Here is a 17,846-nt window from a genome sequence, read left to right on the forward strand (position 1 = left end):
AAATAACTCTACAATTGTAATTTCCCTACATGTGGGGCCTAAAAAAAATGAGTGCATGAGTGCGGCGGAATAAGAAACATAATCTTTCGTTTTTTTGTATCTTCATTCAAGGCACCATCTCGGATATTGCACATTTCACATTACAGACATTAAAACTACACTACCCATTTAAACAATACATTTTGAATGTGTGAGTTATTGCACTTTTCTAATGCTGATGATCTACATCCATATTGCTTAAGATTAATAAATTAAATTCTAAAAACATTACATTTAAGACTAACATTTATATTAATATGTAATTTTTATAATTATTTAATTAGAAATACTTGTCCTAGCTATCTAGCATTCTTTAGAATGAACTAATTGATTCAAAAACACTGTCTGAACAATAAATCTTCTTATAGACTCAAACTAAACCACTCGTACATAACACAATAATAATTATGCTTTCGAATAGAATTTATATAACATTCACAAAAACAAATACTAAAACAGCATAGAAAAACGGTTCTAACTATAACATACAAATATTTTTAACAACAAATTAAAAGATCAAAGTACTGAATATTGGGTAAATTGTTAATATACTTAACAAATAGCTCCTTTATATTTTATTAAGACCAATGAATATAGGACCTTAACATCTAACACATAGAACTAACACACAATCAATCTTAATAAATATAAATTGATAGATTTGTAAACCATAGGACTTTTTACAACATCAGCAAATAACAAATATATTTGGTTCAAGCTGATTGTCCTAAGCAAAACCATAGCTTAATTTAGAAAAGTTGCAAATCTTCGTTCAAGGAATATTTATACTGCGCTAAAACAAACTATCAACATTAAACATGCTTCATTTGCTGCCGATACCCTCATATCTAAAATGAGATTATTCAATCATGGAACGCCCATCACATTGCAAGAAGCCCGGACCTTTGGTAGAGGTATAAAAGTAGCCCAACCATGGCACAGCTAAGCTCCAAAACCCTGTTGTTAGTAGCAGAGGAACTGGTTTGCTTCTTCGCGGTGGCCAGTGGTTCAATGCGATTCGTCTTGTTCATCATCCACATGTAGACGTCGGTGAGACCCTGGTCTTTCAGCTCGGGGCCCACTATCTTCCTGATGCGGTCGTTGTAGGCGTTCAGCCAATGGATCTGTAGAAAGAAATTTTGATCATGAGAACTTACGACTACCTATATGATCACCTATGGATACTTAATTGGTTATTTTAAACTTTTAAGGACTCGTTAGCGTGACTTGAGAAGAACTGCCCTTTTTGTTCTTATACATATACTTACTTTGAACTTGGCAAATAGGTAACGGAAAAACAAACATACGTAAAAAGTTATGAATGTCCTTGACATTGGACACTTGCCTCGTAATCAGTAAGCATATTCCTTTCTATAAGTTTCGGCTCAAAAGGAATCAGCGTAGCTTCCCTGAAGCCGATGTACATGCTGGATTTGGAGATTACTTCTAGAACGTTCCCTAGTCTCACACCGAATTTTGGCTCGTACCATGCTGGTTCTGAAAATAATACAATATTTATTTCAGTTTAGGAGCACACCAGAGGCTTATTCGACAGTTTTTATAAAAAGCCTCTTACCACTGGTTACGTAGTAGCCTTCTCTAAACGTATGCAAATTGACATCCTGCCTGTAGTCTATGACAACAGGATCTGAAATCAAAAAGGCATATGCATATCAGATGATTCCTTTCCACGACAATATCATGTTAACATACTCTACTATCTATATATTATCTGTTTGTATTATTATTATAAAGAGCTGTGGTTTTCTGAATAAAGAAAAATAAAATAAAATAAAATACGAGAGAGGTCACTGATTGATTGACTCACTCACTTATCACAAAATCTCAGAAACTACAAGTGCTATAAGTCTCAAATTTTGCGTGGGGGTTCCTTTTAGTTCCTTTTAGATGCTCACTAAGACGGGATTTTGCAAAATTCAGCCCCTAAATGGGTAAAACGGGATCCACGCGTACGAAGTCGCGGGCGGCCGTTAGTAGTCTCTAAATTCTGTAAAATATTGGTATTCAACTCAAAATTCTGCACCATCTACCTTCCCTCCTGTTAAGAGCAGCGCCCACTCCATGTCCTGTAGGATGCACGTAATCCTGCTTGGCTGCCCAGAGCGGCGCTCGTGCTACGGGATCAGCATGGGCGGCAGGTAGAGACGAGGGCGCCTGCAGCGTAGCTAAGGCTGCCACCGCCCGGAGCACTATGGTGTACCCTCGGCGAACCTCTTTTGTGGGTACACCGTAGTGGACAGTTCTTGTTACTACTGTTGTGCCCTCTGAAATACCCGAAGTCGTTAGGGAATAATTAATTTCATCATCTTGATTGAAGAAGATGAGAAACAAGAAGAATTTTACTAAGCCAGCATTGTATGAGCAATAGTGTAACCTTGCGCACTATGCTGGAAAGATGAAAAGGATGAAAGCAAGTTCAGCTCCACAAATTGATCAGATAAGCATGAATCTCACCATCATACTGTCCTCCTGATCGTATGATAAGGGTTGAGTTGGTGAAGACGCGCCGGTTAGATTGCGGGGTCGCCCGGTAATCCGGGTCAGAACCGCTGGGACCAAAAGCGACACGGGTTTTCATTGCTGCACCGACGTATCCGGCTTGCGTCTCCCTCGTCATGTCCACTGTTAGAGCTACAGATATTTCGCTCATTGTTGCCTTGTTCTGAAAAACAAACGAGTAAGCATCAAAAAAGATTACCTACTGTAACATGCAGATTCTAGAGCTCAATCGGCAATATTGTGGCACGCAAACTCACTTGTTTTTCCAAATAGTTTAATAGTGTGCACATAGCCACAGCATCTCTCAAGTGCGCCTTCCTCATTCCGTTAGCTTCTGCCTCATTTTTTTGCGCTTTCAAGTAAATGATCGGAGACAGTAAGAAGAGACGTTTGTTCTGGGGCACGCTTTGAGCGATAGCGGCAGACGCACCGCGTTGGAAAGTCCCCGAAGCTGGTATCAAGATCTTGGATTCAGTAGCTCTTCGCAAGTCCGCGTATATGTTGGTGTAGTCGTTGACCCTTAACACAAAATCAAAACAATGTTAATGAGCAAAATGTGTTTAAGTAATATAATTGAATTGCGATAATATTCACCTTGTACAGTTATTGGTGTAGCAGTTATAGACTGCCAACGCTTCTCTGACCGGCATTGAGAGTTTCCCAGGAGGAGCATACACCCGCACTTCTCTCGCGCTCACAACGACGAAGGCCTTTAGCAACGGTGCGTATGGTAAGTCGCGCCCGCGAATGTTGAGGAGCCATGCCACCTCGTCAAGAGCAGTCACCACCATAGCATCTGCTCCCATTGCGTGTAAATCTTCTCTTACTGCTGATACTTTGTCGCGCCAGCTCATACCTGATTAATATAAAAGATTTCAGTTTCAGTTGAGTTAAATTCAGTGTGAATCATCAATCAGCTTTGGCTTGAGTAAAATTCATAATTCATAGACTCAGGCCGTATTTGAATACAGTTTAGTGTTATGATGTTATTCACCTGTGTATTCTCCGTGATGCAGATTTGCAACAATCTTAGAGAAGTCAGGTCTGCGTCGAGATGGGTCCGGTTCTTCGGTCCAGAGCTGGTCCAGCAGAGTAGGCACGTGCATCATTTGAAGCCCGAGCTGTTGTAGCGACGTGGATAAAGTCTGCCAGTCAGTGTAGGACGTGAGTCGCGCATCTCCACCCACTCTACCTCGTCGGTTAAGACGTTCCTGTGGAGAAAATGGGTTTAGAAACTTGTCTAGTAGGCCTAGGATGCGCGCCACTATAAGCTTTTATCGCACCATTTTATCGATTTAACGCGATAAGCCCAGATATTTTTCGTAAAAATCATCGATTAGATTTTATCACGGCGCGCATCCTAGCCCCGCTGGACGTAAGATTTTAAACTTTCGCGTTCCATTTCAAGTAAAATAGTGAAACACGGGTCTCAACGCGACATTTTTTGTATGAGTTACATAATACATATGTAGCTCACGGCTTGAACAGGACGTTTTCACTTGGCGTATGGTCAAATGTGAGTCTCTACATTTTGGTACTACTAGGATAGATATTGTATTAAGACTTACGGCAATCCACTCGGCGATAGGCTGCTGGTTTGGATCGTCGGCGTCGAAGACTTGCCAGGCGCAGGTGAGCGTGGCGATGGCTCGAGTGACGTCTCCGCTGGGCACCCAGATGGCGGCGCCGCCGTCGGCCAGTACCGCCGCTGTTCCTGCGCCTTCCCAGCCACTGATGTACTCTAAACGACGCTCTTCTGCTGATGGTTCTTCGCTCTACGATGATAAAATTTATCACAAAAATATTTCAAATTTTTATTTTTGTATATCTCTTGAAAACCTGCCTTTTTCTAGATACGACCTTATGCTTTTCATGTCCAGATATTTTGTAATGTAGATACCTATTTCATCTTTTTCAGTGCCGCGACTGCCTTGGCACTGTTAAGACTTTAATGTTAATCAAAAAATATTACGATAGCGGATATAGGTACCTGGTGTTACTCAAAATATTAATATTTTTCATAAAAGGAGTTCCCTTCGTGAAAAAGTTCCTTTTTCTCATTTTAAATGTAACTACACCTGTCATTCTGTAGGTAGGGCCGACATTCTAGACTGCATTGCCGTTCAAGACAGTCGTTCTACGTTTTGTCAATGAACCTGATATGTAACTTGAATAATTTGGATCATACACGTCAATTTCCTCTATAATTTCTATTAATTTGCAAAGTTCTTAAGTCAGTTTACCGATCGGCTTAATATAAAATAAAGTCTCACCAAATGCTCATCACTGAAGAACACCAAAAAAGCGTCGAAGAAGGCGTTCATCTGCGTGAAGCTGGAGTTGCGCATGGCCACCCTTAGTCGGGCCAGCGGGCTGGTGGTGCTGGTGGAGTCAGGACACACGGGCGGCGCCAGCGACGGCGGCTCCTCGGGCGCCGTCACCGTCGTCGGCCGCGACGGGAGCAGCGTAGGCAACGGCATCGGAGTGGTCGTTGTGGGAGGCAGCATACGCGCGCCCTGGCATACTGTACGAGAGATAACAAGACAAAAGGTTATTTTTAACTAGAAAAATTACATAATGTTCAACATGTATAAAAATTTAACTCCTCTTGCGTTCATGTTCAAATAAATAAATGTTTCATTTGAGGTAGAGTAATTGTATGTACCTACCTAATCATGTCTGGGTGACGGTAACCACCTCAAGTAAAATATTATTTGTAATTTTGTCATTCAGTCTCCACTGCAGGAGCATAACTCTCCCTAATTTACCGGAGGCAAAAAGGCCAGACGGTTTGGGAACTTATTTGAACAATGGTCTCAAGGATCTTGGTTCATTGTTATTTGTAATTTTTCTCGTGTCTCTCTGAATAATTTTTATCGCTAAGCTTTTATTATTAGCACTCTTTGCGTTTTCACGGTACCTATCTACGAGTCATGCAGTTATTAACCGGTATAAGCTTTCAAGCAATTAACGACCTTGTTATCAATCAATCAAAAGTTTTTTTAGTATCGAAAACTTTTAATCGACGCGTCCTATAAATTATGCCTTCCCCTGCCAATACGTTAAAGTTACTTTGATTTAGCTCATCGCATCACCCACACATCTCTCCTGGATGCGCTGAACAAGGACACGTATACATAATGCATCTCTTTCCTGAGGTGAATCCTAAAAAAGTTCACCAGAAGGAGAAAGCGGCTAGCGACAGCGGCGTTCGCGGCGCGGGAATGTACCAGGGCACCATGCAGTAGCAGGAGCTCTATCGGGCGAAAGCTTCTGAAAGCTCTCGGGTGCGACAAGGATAGCACGCTTCTGTCTCGCAACCCCACCCACTTGCCTACCCCGACCCCTGCATTCATCTTTTTTGTTGGGCTGGGGGCGTTCCCAATGTTACAACAGCTACCTGCGATGTAGAGACTTCGACGTTTCAAAATAATTTTATGATTTTACTTTTATTTTGTAAAAAAAATATATAATTTAAGATACAAGATTGGGTGGTTGTTTTTGAACATAATAAAGGTTGAAGGATTTGTTTGCCGTGTACGATTAGTTACAATAACTTACGATGCAAGTTCTGCAAGTTCATTGCCCGGGAGGCCCAAGGGATATGGGCTCTATTGGAATGACGTCAACAACTAGCAGGACCTCAGAGCTGTAAAGGAGCTCTATTTTGTGTCTTCCCTTTTCATCTTTACCCCACCCCAACATTGTTTCATCCTGCGAGTGAGAAAGAGAGAGCGCAAAGCGAGGGGAGTAGTACGAAAATGGTGTAATTTGTTACACCGAAATGGACGGCATGACGTCGAATTACACTAGGAAAGCATGTTACGAAGGAGATAAGCTGTTACAACAATATCCTTACATCCTTGCGAGTTGCGAGGAACAAAGAGATTGCGTTGCTGATGCATTGTTATCAAGGTACAAGGTTAATGACCATTGCTAATCAATAGTATCTAATTGAGGGTTAAATTAACTGTTTCCTTATTTGATTCTAGAAGTTTACATTAAATTAGTAAACCAGAAAAAAAAAGAATTCAACTTTTGTTAAACCTAATGTTTAACATTAAAATACTTTAGTTGCCTACACAACATGCATACATTTAAATTGCATCAATGCAGTTGCATTGTGTGTCAAAAGCAAAAAAACTCTGCCTCCAAGACGTAAGTACCCGTAGCCCGTCTTGGTATCCCTTAAGGACGCGACGTAACATTCCCAAAGGGACAAAATATCCTGCGAAGTACCAGGGAGGCATACGACGCGAGTGGTGGAGCGTGACGCGTCGTCCTGAGCAAGGACACCCAAGGATAACCGGCAACGACCGGCCGTTCACCGAGACGCATGCACCGACGTCACTCCTTGTTGCACAAACGCACTCAGTATCGCACTTCAGTTTGCACAGGCAGCTTGTACAATCAACTGGTTTGAAATGTGTTGTATGATAAAAATAGCATAAAATTTATTTTTAATTGTTAAAAAATGTATATTTATATTATTTATGTATACTGAAGAAAAATGCATAACATGAAATACATGATCAGAACGACTAATATTTCGTAAATTAATAAACAAAATGGAATGATAATGAATTCAATTAAATTAATGTAATGTAGACAGTAGTAAATATTTTAATACTACAATCCTAACTTTTCACGAGTTTTCAGTGATTTATTACGATTTACGTTAAAATGTAGAGTCCTGTTTGAGTTTCTTTTTTTGGCAATGATTGTTAGGAACTGATTGTTACCTGTTTAAGTAGATGTACTGTTTGTCCTGGAATATTGCGATTTTGTTAACTTACAAAATTAATACGGAATACACAAGTATTTAATATGATTACTTGAAGTTCCATTTTCTTTATTATTAAGTTTATATTTAAGATAATATTTTTAATATCCTTTGGGTTAAGTTCTAGAGTATTGAAACCCTTTATGTAATGTTGTGTTTAAAAAACTCGTACATACTACAATCAATATGTAATGGTAGAGTCGATAATGATCAAATATTAAAGTTAACATTCGACTTTATTACAGAGCTTATTAACTGTGTACTGTAACGTGCGGTTACGTCCGTGAAAGTGCTGCAGTCAACAGGAAGACGGCTTGTAACCTGCTCACCATCTCTATCAGGAGCACATAAACCGAAGGATATCTGTTTTACATCCCGCGTGTAAGTCCTTCTTTTGTCCCTTTCCCACAAGCCTGAGTATTGTATTCACTCTCTCCGATCCTCATTACTATGTGCATCGCTTTCATGCGTCGATAACTATACATTTACGAAAGGTATGTGCGTAGAACAAAAAATACGGGAAATGTATATCGGATGCGTCGGATAAAAAAAGTGCGTGTGCGTGAGAACAATGGTTTGCCCCCTTTTTATACCAGGGTTGTATGGGCGACGTGGAGATGGGCCTTCCGAGAGGACTACAATATTATTGTGTGGGGGTAACTTTGTAATGGCGGCTGCGATGGCCGCTCCTCGTACACACAGTCATACAATGCATGTTCCCAAACGGTAGTGTATGGGTGAGGACAACACAAAGGAATAAACACACACTGTGTTACTGACTACTGTCTCTCCATGGTAATATTTTTAGCGGTGTGTTTAGTTTTTTTTACCTAACCGCCTGCCATGTAAGGGAAACGATTTTAATTTTTCTTCTGTCTTTTCAATAAAATAAATGAAATAAGTAAACAAAAACTGGCACATTTTTTTTTTTTTTTTTTTTTTTTTTTTTTTATTAGGTCTGCAAAACTGGTTTTACAAAGTTACATACATAAAATAAACTTAACTTAGTTGGCATTAATAATGTAAAACCTCCTAGATGCAAACACCGCATGCATACAATAATATTGTGTAAACAGAAAATGTTAAAGTTATTAGCCTATGTACTTAAAGTTTCATTTAACATTAGAGCAGTTTCAAACTTACTTTTGAATTAAAAAATAAATCAATCAAATTATGACTTAATTTTGATAACACTTCAGTACCGTGTGTTATTATTATGCATCAAAAGGGGAGTTGTAGGATAATAGTGCGTAAGTTTCTAATGTAGTGTCCAGCTTCCACTTCAGCTTAAAAGCTCCGTAGTGAAGTAACAAAGGAGAAAGTGGCGCTAGTGTTACGTGACGTCAGTTTCTACCAGGCGCCCATGAGATCTTAGGAGGTAGCCTATCCTGTGTGGAGTGGGGTCCCAAAGGCAAGGGGCGTTCCTCTGCGTTCCCCCATCCATACCTTCATTTTCACAGCGATATTAGACCTACGTGAGGTACAAATAGAGGTGACTCTACGTAAACAGTCGTATTCCATAAAATAAGACAGGGAAAACAAATAATAATATTTTTTAACAAGTGCTCTATAGTTGCAATCTGAAACATCACAATTTATATTTTTGGGGTTAAAATGTAGATTTCAGGCTTTCAGCCAGCTTTTATAGCAATAAATATTTTTGTTTTAGTAAAATAAATAATTAAAAATAAGCGGATGCAAATAGCTTCATATAAGTAAGGTCTTACATTAAAATAATTAAGAGCCTTGAAATAAAATGCAACAATTTATCTATGAGCCACAATCCAAATTGTGGCATCCGCAGAAATGAAATGATTTCGTAATTTTATTTTCATGATGTCGTGCGTGAGTCGCGTTCGTCTGAGAAAATCGAGGTTCGGCATTGTCCTTTCCGAAAGGGCATTCAGCATGACGTAACCCAGGCCGCCCGCGCCTACCAGGCGCGCCCGGAGCCGCGGAGGTGGCCGCCCGCCGCTCGGGTAATAGGTGCCTATTGCACACTAGAAGGTGTACAATGTTGCACGCAACATGCAAGGAATGTTTAGATGCTCTTGATGTACTTTGTTGGTTAATTTGTAGACTAGAATTGCTTGAGTAAATAATTAAAGAGTATTCGCGTAACCACGCGAGTACTGGCGCACAACCGTGCGCCAGTACTACAAATTGTACTCTTTCAAGTCGTTCACCCAAAGATAAATGTGTATAGTTTGCGTACACACGATAGCAGCACGAAGGTTGAAAATAAAACCGAGAGTGAATGAAACGCATCGAGCAGGCCAGAACGATGTGTACTCAACTCAACATATACATAGCTGTTGTTGTTATTATAACAGTTTACTGTGAAAGACAGAGACCGAAGCACACAAATGCGATATTTTAGATACAATTATAATTTGAGCTCTGCGTCCCCCGCGCGCCGTAATCAAGCCATGCGGTCGACGCAAGGGCGAAAAGCGCAGTCGATAAAACGGCCTACTCGTCGGAGGTCTCGCTAAGATGGTCGCATCACAATGGGTGGCACCGTAGGGCGATGCACTTTCTCGCGAGTCTGCTGCCCTGGTGCAGCGGTGGCGTTTGACGCATGTCACTGCGTCGTGGGGCGTGTGCGGCGGCGCGAACTGCCCGCCAACATTGACAACCATGCCCGGGAAACCCACGAACACTGAATGAGCTCATGTGTGCATTTTAATTTAGAACAGTAATTAAAATCCATTTTGCTAATTAATCCATTGACATTCAAATTCAATACATTAGAGTTTCAAGAAAATCGAATTCATAATTTTGATCCATGAAACAATGTAGAGACGAAAACTTAGTACTTTAGCTTTTCCAATAGTTAACCCTAAAAACATCAACGTGTGTACACATATGGGCGGATGAGGCACGTTGCTAATTACGGGCCCGGTGAGCATGTGACGCGACCACGTGTCGGAAAGGGTTGCACATGTGGGATACTAGTACCAGGGTTGCATAGGACGTCAGAAGATCTTGTGTGACATATGACGCGTGTGTGCGATCCCGGCCTACATGTTAGGGGGTATCCTGTATTTGTGTTGGTTGAAGGGGAGCACGCAAATACGTACGCAACGTTTCGTTTGTGCGTGTGAAACAGACTTCGTAACGGACTATGCTTGTGTGTAACGTTAGCGCGAGGAGCGTAGGTCGGGTGCGAGGACGTAGCGTGACGTCATCTAACGATAGTTTCGTAGTGTTTGTAGTCTAGCATTTTTTCGTAGCAATATGCTACGAGTGCGGAAGTTATTGAAACTATAGCGCACGTTTGCTTCCGCACGGTTTCAGTAGTACAACTTTCCACGATACGATTTCTAAAAAGATATATTTTTTAATTACTTAAACAAACTCAATAGCAACGTTTGGTCTTAGTAAAATTAGAAATATATGATGCTAATTTTGATTTTAGTTTAAACACTAAAATACACTCAACATCAAATAAACCGCACCTTCCGCGACGCGAACTTTAAAGATTTTCTTCTGACACAATTATGGTACCCCAACAATATTGGTGTTATTTGAAAGCCCAATAAATATCCTTAAAGAAAAGTACATTTCATTTCTAAATAAATGATTAACATTTACCATAAATGTGACTTGAAAATAGACCTCATTTTGGGCTCACCTCTGGGATCAATTAGACCAATTTTTATGGTTATAAAACCAAATAAAGATCTCACGTGTCCTCTTTAACAGATGGATAGCGATTAATCCCAACTTAACAGTTTTATAGTCATAAAAAATGGCTATAGCGTAACTACCTATTTTTTGAAGAAGTGTCTCTGGATCCTTGTAAAGACACATTTTTGGGGTAAAAACCTTTCCTTTAATGAAATGAAGTTTAGAACTAGGCTTTCAAATGGTACCAACGTTGGTGGGAAATGGGGATGCATACGTTTGATAAGTGCTTGTCGCGGGAGGTGCGATTTATTTGATGCCGAGTGTATTATGTATATGAAAATCCACCGAGTACAAAACAACATAAAATAACAACCCCCGCCCTCCCCACTCACTACCTTACAGTGAACTTTGTAAAGAAAGTCAGGAAAAATGTTGCGAAGGCATTCCATTTAACCCTCTTGGTTTTATGCGCGCCTGGTACTCGAGATTCAAGTGAGGCCATCTTTGTTGGGAAGAAAGTTCTTGTTGCGCCGCCATGTTTTGGAAAACAATGTCATCAGCGGAAATAATGAAAATAAGAGTGGATTGAGGATAAATTCAGCGTTTTAACTTTAATTTCTGCTACGTGAATATAGAGCGTGACGATAATAATATGTTGTCAAACTAACATTTGTATTTTCATCAAAACCCTCAATGAAACTTTATCTGCAATTTTCCTTAATTTTCTTTTTATACATATTTAGTTTACAGTGAAAATTCTTAAAACTGTGTATTATTTTAGCAAGTGTTTATTAGAAGCTTCGGACAAATTGAAAGCTCATAAAGCTGGAAATCATTAAAAGAACATCAAGAACATCAATGATAATAACTTTATCGGTATTAAAGGTATAATAAGACCTTTATTAAGTAAAATAATGTTTATAAAATATACTATCGTATAACAATAATTAATCCAACCTGCCATTATTTTATATTATCATTACGCCTGCTCTGCCACATAAGGCCGGTAATCTTTTGACTGTTCATTTGTTGCTTGTTACCTTTTGGTTCTCTGCTACTTCAACCTTCGCTGGGAAGTACGTAGAAAGGGCTTTTACAAAACGAATTCTTCGTAAGTCATGTTTTCCTGGTCCACAAAGTCATTGGGAGTGACATGCCCATTATTTCTCCTTACAGAAATCCCTTTTTGTCATTTACACCTTCGCCAAGGGCTCACAGCTTGCTTGTTAATTTACATTTATAATTACTGTTAATTAGATGCAAACCGTTCGCCTTTTGTTTTATGAAGGTAGTCTCAAAATGAGCCCACTTGTAGTTCGTTCGTTCTTTACTTCGTTGGTTGCAACTTCGTTCATTGTATGCGTGATTTGGCCGTTTGGTCGCATACAGCAATTTGTAAACTTTTTCTTATTACGATAATTTTGTTTGTTGTCAATAATATTATTGGCGAGCCCTTTAAATTATTTATAATATAACACAGAATACTAGGAGCGCAGAATGTCGGAGGAGATAATAAAGGGCCGTGGAAGGGCCTGTCGAATTTCAAGGTTCGTTTACGCACTGGGCGTGGTCATCTCGACCAATCAGAGGCGGGCGTCTTACGCAAGACCTCACGCACGGAGCGCGGGGTTCTCGTGAAGAAAGATACCTACAATCCCTTGCTACACTTTCTTTCGTTTGTTTTTTTTTAAGTATGTCACACATGGAGATATTTAAAGGAAATGTAATGAAAAGCTGAAACAATTTGGTTACAGATATTTTGGAACTCAAGGGAAGTTGTAATGCAGTGTTCAGTAGGTATATATTTTTTTAATTACCTAAGTTCTCTTTTATTTTATTGTTTTTCAGTGACTACCTTTCCTTGAGACGTTACATGAAATACTTTTTCACTGTTTTTTTGCTACGAATTAGTATAAATAAGTCTTAAGGTTGACTCTATTTCTTAATGAGAATACTCGTAGTGCTGAAGCATTGGAAAGTTATTAGTATCAAAGCACTATGAAATATTTAAACTTATTCTGGTAATAATTATTCTCTTGTAGATTGCAGACAAAGCTGTTGAGTTTCCAAATAAATACATAAATAAATTAAAGTTCCATCCAATTTTATATCGTTTTTATTTTCTAACGTGTCATTCCTGTCTATTAAATTAATTTAAAAATTAAATAAGTTTGCGAAAAACGTAGCTTGTACTCGTACTTCGATGTTGCTATACTTTATGCAGTTATAAACACGACTCTACTAACTGCTGAACTTGTACGCGTAAACTTGTAGGGCAACTGAGGGCGAGCTTGTGTGCTTCTGTAGTGTTTATGTGTGCGTTCATTTTCCGAGGGGCGAAGTCGAAGTGTGCTACTAGGCGGCCGCTCCGCCCGCGCCGATCTCCTCTAAAGTTCTGCTTGCCTGGTACTTTGGTGCGTAGTGTTGATGCGGATCCGCCTCCCGGCGGCGCCGGTGGCGCGGCGTTGCCACCTTTAACCAGCCAGGGAACAAAATGGTTGCAAGTCAACACCTCAAAAAACTCCCATAAAAAGCCCAATTTTTGTTTAGCAAACCGGATATAACATTTCCTCTTAGATTTCCCAAAAAAAAAAAAAAACATTTTTTTCTGTGAATGATATTTACTTACTTTGCTTACTTAGATAACTATTGTATTCTGTGCCATAGGAAGAAATCCGCACCGTTTCCGGATATAATGGATTGAAACAAACCGGAAAAACTTTCAGCGATTCCTAGGGGAGCAGAAGTTCAGACCAGTGGTTTCGCCGGTGAAAATCAATATCCGGTCCGGAAGGATGTGTAGGTACGCGACTGCTTTAGACAGGCATTAGGCACACACACATACACAGTTTAAAGGGAGAGAACAAGTACGGGTACCTACGTGGTTCAAGTTTGGCAATTAATTGAAGTAATTTTCGTCTAAACTATGATTGAGTTTACATTATGTCGATAGTTTGCTGATGGCTCTACATTATGATTCTTTATTATAACCGCGAAACTAATCAAATCAAATGTATCGTGAAAGGTGCGATACGATGTGCCCATCCCACAATATTGTCGATATCGTCCCCCTATTGGAAGTGTATCGGCGATTGCCGATAATGTCGAACCGTTCGGAAAATACCAAGGCGGCATGGGCGCCGAGGAGGTGTGCTGACCAGAAATCGATATCCCATTAATACGATTTCGAAGCTATAGGGCACGGATATCGGTGCGGGACAGGTGACGCGGCGGGGATGCGTTTGGGCGGGACTTAAGTTGAGCAGAATGAACGCGCATGTGCGAACTGGCGAACTTTTCCGCGCTGAAACTTGGCGGGCTATTTGAGTTCTTTGGCGTCCAGTTACTGCAAGAGTAAACTAAACTTAGATAGTAATCATTAGATATTAGGCACTCGTGCTATTTATTTTGGATTGATTGGATGAACAAAAGTAAAAAAATAGTTTAAAATAGTTTTATCAGGTTAATTTAATGATTTATACAAAAACAGTTTGTAGAAAAGCTAAGCAAGAAAATACTTGTTTTTCAAAGAAATTATTACTGGCTGACTGTTCACATCACTAAAGCAACACTTTTGTCAACACCTCATATTTTGCAAAAACGAAAAAAGAAAGCGGAAATCATAATGATATGCGTAATTAGATCGAAGAAGTAACAGGGCTGCATATACTTGAGGTAGTTGTGTAGTCGAAGGGCAAGGGCGCTCAAAGGCAGTCAAAAGGACTGTTACGGCTGTAGAAAGTTACTTACAATATTATACTTTATTATTATGATGATAAAGGCCAAAACAGGGCTTATCCAGTCTTAGTACAAGACACGCGGTATGGCAAATATGCGCTCCGGACTGCGCACTATTTCCCTTCCTGAAAGCTTACAATCTGCAGTTACCAGGAGCGCATGGCTTGCCAGCAGTTCGGTTTTGGGTAAAAGCGAGCTAATTCGTTCTTGCCCCTCGGAGTAGGCGGAGAAATGAGCGCGCGTGGGTGTCGTTATGAAAACGGTGTTGCCCACTTACTGGAACTTAATAAATCGGAGAAGGTAGCCCATTTCGGAAAGGGAACACTTTGGAATGCAGCCTTATGCGAACAGGAATAGGAGCTCTTTTATTTCTTACAAAAAGTCAAAAAGGACTGGGGTTCGAGCGCGCATTGTTGTGGGGCACAATGATTAAAATGTTGCCAATGTGGGGATAACAAAGGGTTAAACTTTGTTGAGTTTAAAACACCAGGATGACATCGAAGAAAAGCAGTAGGAAGGTATTTAGACGGTATTTAAGGGTTGGATAATTAGCCACTGCATGCTGCTCTCTTAGCATAATAATAATATTGAATCAATTAATTTATAAATTAGTTACATTTTATAAGCTTTCATAACAAAATTTTTGTAATGGAATAGATGGATTTTCGTTTAATTTAGTGAGCGTCTGTGGCTCTGTACATAAGAGGGAGGCTCTTTAGTATTGTTTTAAAATATTGCATGAGGAAAAATGCAGTAAATGTTTAGAAGTTTAGTTCAGTACCTATGTAAATAACTATAGTGTTACTATAGCACCAAACGCAGTCACAACGCCATAATCATTATATAAAGAAGTTAAATACCAATGCCTACCCAATGAAAAATAGATTTTTCGTTGATACCTAACTATGCCATTTCCAAATTAAACAAGATTATAAGTAGGATCCTTTGTTGTTCTGATATTACATTTTTAAAATCGTGGTCTTTTCAGGTAAAAATCAGTTCTCATCCCTTCGTTTTCCTCATTTCTATCCTTAGAAGTATAAAGAAATCACAACAATGTCGGTAAGTATAGTAGAGACGATACGTTTTTGATTTTATCAGCCGGGTGCATCGGTCGCTCGAGTGGTGGTCACCGGTCAGCGTATCCGTGCCACGGCCGATGGTTGATGGTTGCCAAGTGGCCGGCGCGGCGGGCCGCAGCGCGCGGCCACGGTACCAGGCCCGCATAGCGTGCGAGCGGTGGCTATGCAGCGATGCACCGCTCGCTCGCACCGAAGTGCAGTCGAGCGCCCGCCGCCGAGACGGCAACTACCACGCTGCGTTACGAGTCAATGAACCTTGTGGAATGATGAAGGTAACTGGGTTCACTCCCGTTTTAGACCTCGCTTATTGTGGTGCGTTTCATTTTGTCGTTGCAATAATTAAATAAGTACCTATGAATACATAGACGATTAAAATCAGATATAACATACTCGTAACTGCGTTGCGCACTGACCTCGAACAACACGAACGTTAGTGGATATCGGTCACGTTGAGATTACACTGTAGAGTCAAATAACATGGTGTAGATATTCATTAAACATTAGATAGAGTAAAAATATATAGCCGATCAGCTTTAACTAACTTAATATGTATAATAAAATATCATAGAAATAAAAAAGCGACATAAAACGTCCCTGGGTAGAGTTGCAACAAATGTAATGTAGGTTATTGGCGACATTAATTACATTTTCACTCTAATGTTAACAGAACTTGTTTATTATGTTTACACTTTACAGTGTTACACCTTACACCGATATGCGATATAGGAATTTAACTGAAGTAAAAAATTAGTTCGACTCTACATTCTACATACATTTTCAACTGTCTCATCAGTAGTAAAGGCCCAAGTACGTTGGATACTCTCTATTTGCACACAGACCCATAAAAGTTTAAAATGCACTACTATTTATCAGTCATTTTTCCATAGCCGATATTATTTAGGCTGGGTTGCACCATCTTATTTTAACTTTGACAAACGTCAAAAATCTGTCAAACTCCATACAAAACACACCGGTTATCGTCATAGTTACGTTCAAAGTTAGGTGGTGCAACTTAGCCTTAGACAATAAAATGCTTTTTAAAATCATCTACTCAGAATCAAACCGGTTCTGCACTCTATTTTCGATTGACTCGGAACAGCCAAAAAGGTTAAGCAAATTGGCTAGGCATAATAATCAAGCAGCTAAATGTAGCTTTGACCCTTCACTAATAAAGACAATAGGGAGTCATTTATCACCCCTCCCCTGGACGTAGCGTGGCGTGACCTCGTTGCTTTGCGACTTTCTCGCAGCCCTTTCTGATTTTGCCTACACACCCTGCCTTGATTAGATATCTAAATTTTCGCCTGGTCATCGTGATTTATACCGAAATATGGCTTGATTAAGTATTCTAGCCACTAAAAAGTTTGTAGATATTCTTTAGACCAGTTTTTTGATAGAGAATATTCGTCGTTGTTGATTACAAATGATGTACTCTTACTTACCTAGGTACCTAGTTAAAAGCATTTTTTCTTTATTAATCAAAGAAAGAAGTAGTAAGTTAAGGATTAGGCTTTCAAACGAAAACTTTCACAAAAGTTTTCGTTTGTTAGCCTAATCCTGAAAACTCTCAAGTCCTGAAGTAGGCATTCAGTATTTTGTATTGTTAACGTATAAAAGTAATTAATTTATTGTTAAGTTCACAAATGGACGCTGTGATAACAACAACAACTGTTAAAGTTTCAAAGAAAATTCAAATCGAAGAGTTACAGTGAAGGAGGTTAGTGGGCCGTGGAGGGCGCGGCAAGGCCTTTACAAAGTGAGCCTTCGCCTGCGATGCTTCCCTGGTAGATATTTCTTTTTATGGGCTACGGATAAATGTCAGGGGAGTGCCGGGCGCGCCTAGGGCATTCCTGCGTTATGACTTGCTTTACGCGTACGATAAAACAGGATTGCTGCTTTTCCTATCGTTAAACCTAAGAGATGACTCTATTTTTATTACAGGATTGACCTTTGCAAAGCAAAGGCTGAGTGGTCGTTAAATCCTTTGTTGTGGCTTTAAAACTGACACCATTTGCGAATGAAATAGCCGCTGCACGCACAAGCGTTAATGT

At 39.8% G+C, this 17,846-nt stretch overlaps 1 protein-coding gene across 1 annotated transcript; it reads right to left on the bottom strand.

Moving 5' to 3' along the window:
* Nucleotides 1–508: 508 nt before the first annotated feature.
* On the bottom strand, nucleotides 509–5,044 carry LOC135073781 (xaa-Pro aminopeptidase 1). The gene is made up of 10 exons (XM_063967956.1): nucleotides 4,833–5,044; nucleotides 4,128–4,334; nucleotides 3,554–3,770; nucleotides 3,154–3,415; nucleotides 2,817–3,078; nucleotides 2,515–2,722; nucleotides 2,091–2,324; nucleotides 1,616–1,687; nucleotides 1,385–1,536; nucleotides 509–1,163 (listed from the first exon to the last, which is right to left on the bottom strand). The coding sequence occupies exons 1-10, from the start codon at nucleotides 5,037–5,039 to the stop codon at nucleotides 921–923; spliced, it is 2,064 nt and encodes a 687-aa protein (XP_063824026.1). The 5' UTR covers nucleotides 5,040–5,044; the 3' UTR covers nucleotides 509–920.
* Nucleotides 5,045–17,846: the final 12,802 nt, after the last annotated feature.

This window comes from Ostrinia nubilalis, chromosome 8 (genome assembly GCF_963855985.1).
Source record: "Ostrinia nubilalis chromosome 8, ilOstNubi1.1, whole genome shotgun sequence".
Taxonomy (NCBI): Eukaryota; Metazoa; Arthropoda; class Insecta; order Lepidoptera; family Crambidae; genus Ostrinia; species Ostrinia nubilalis.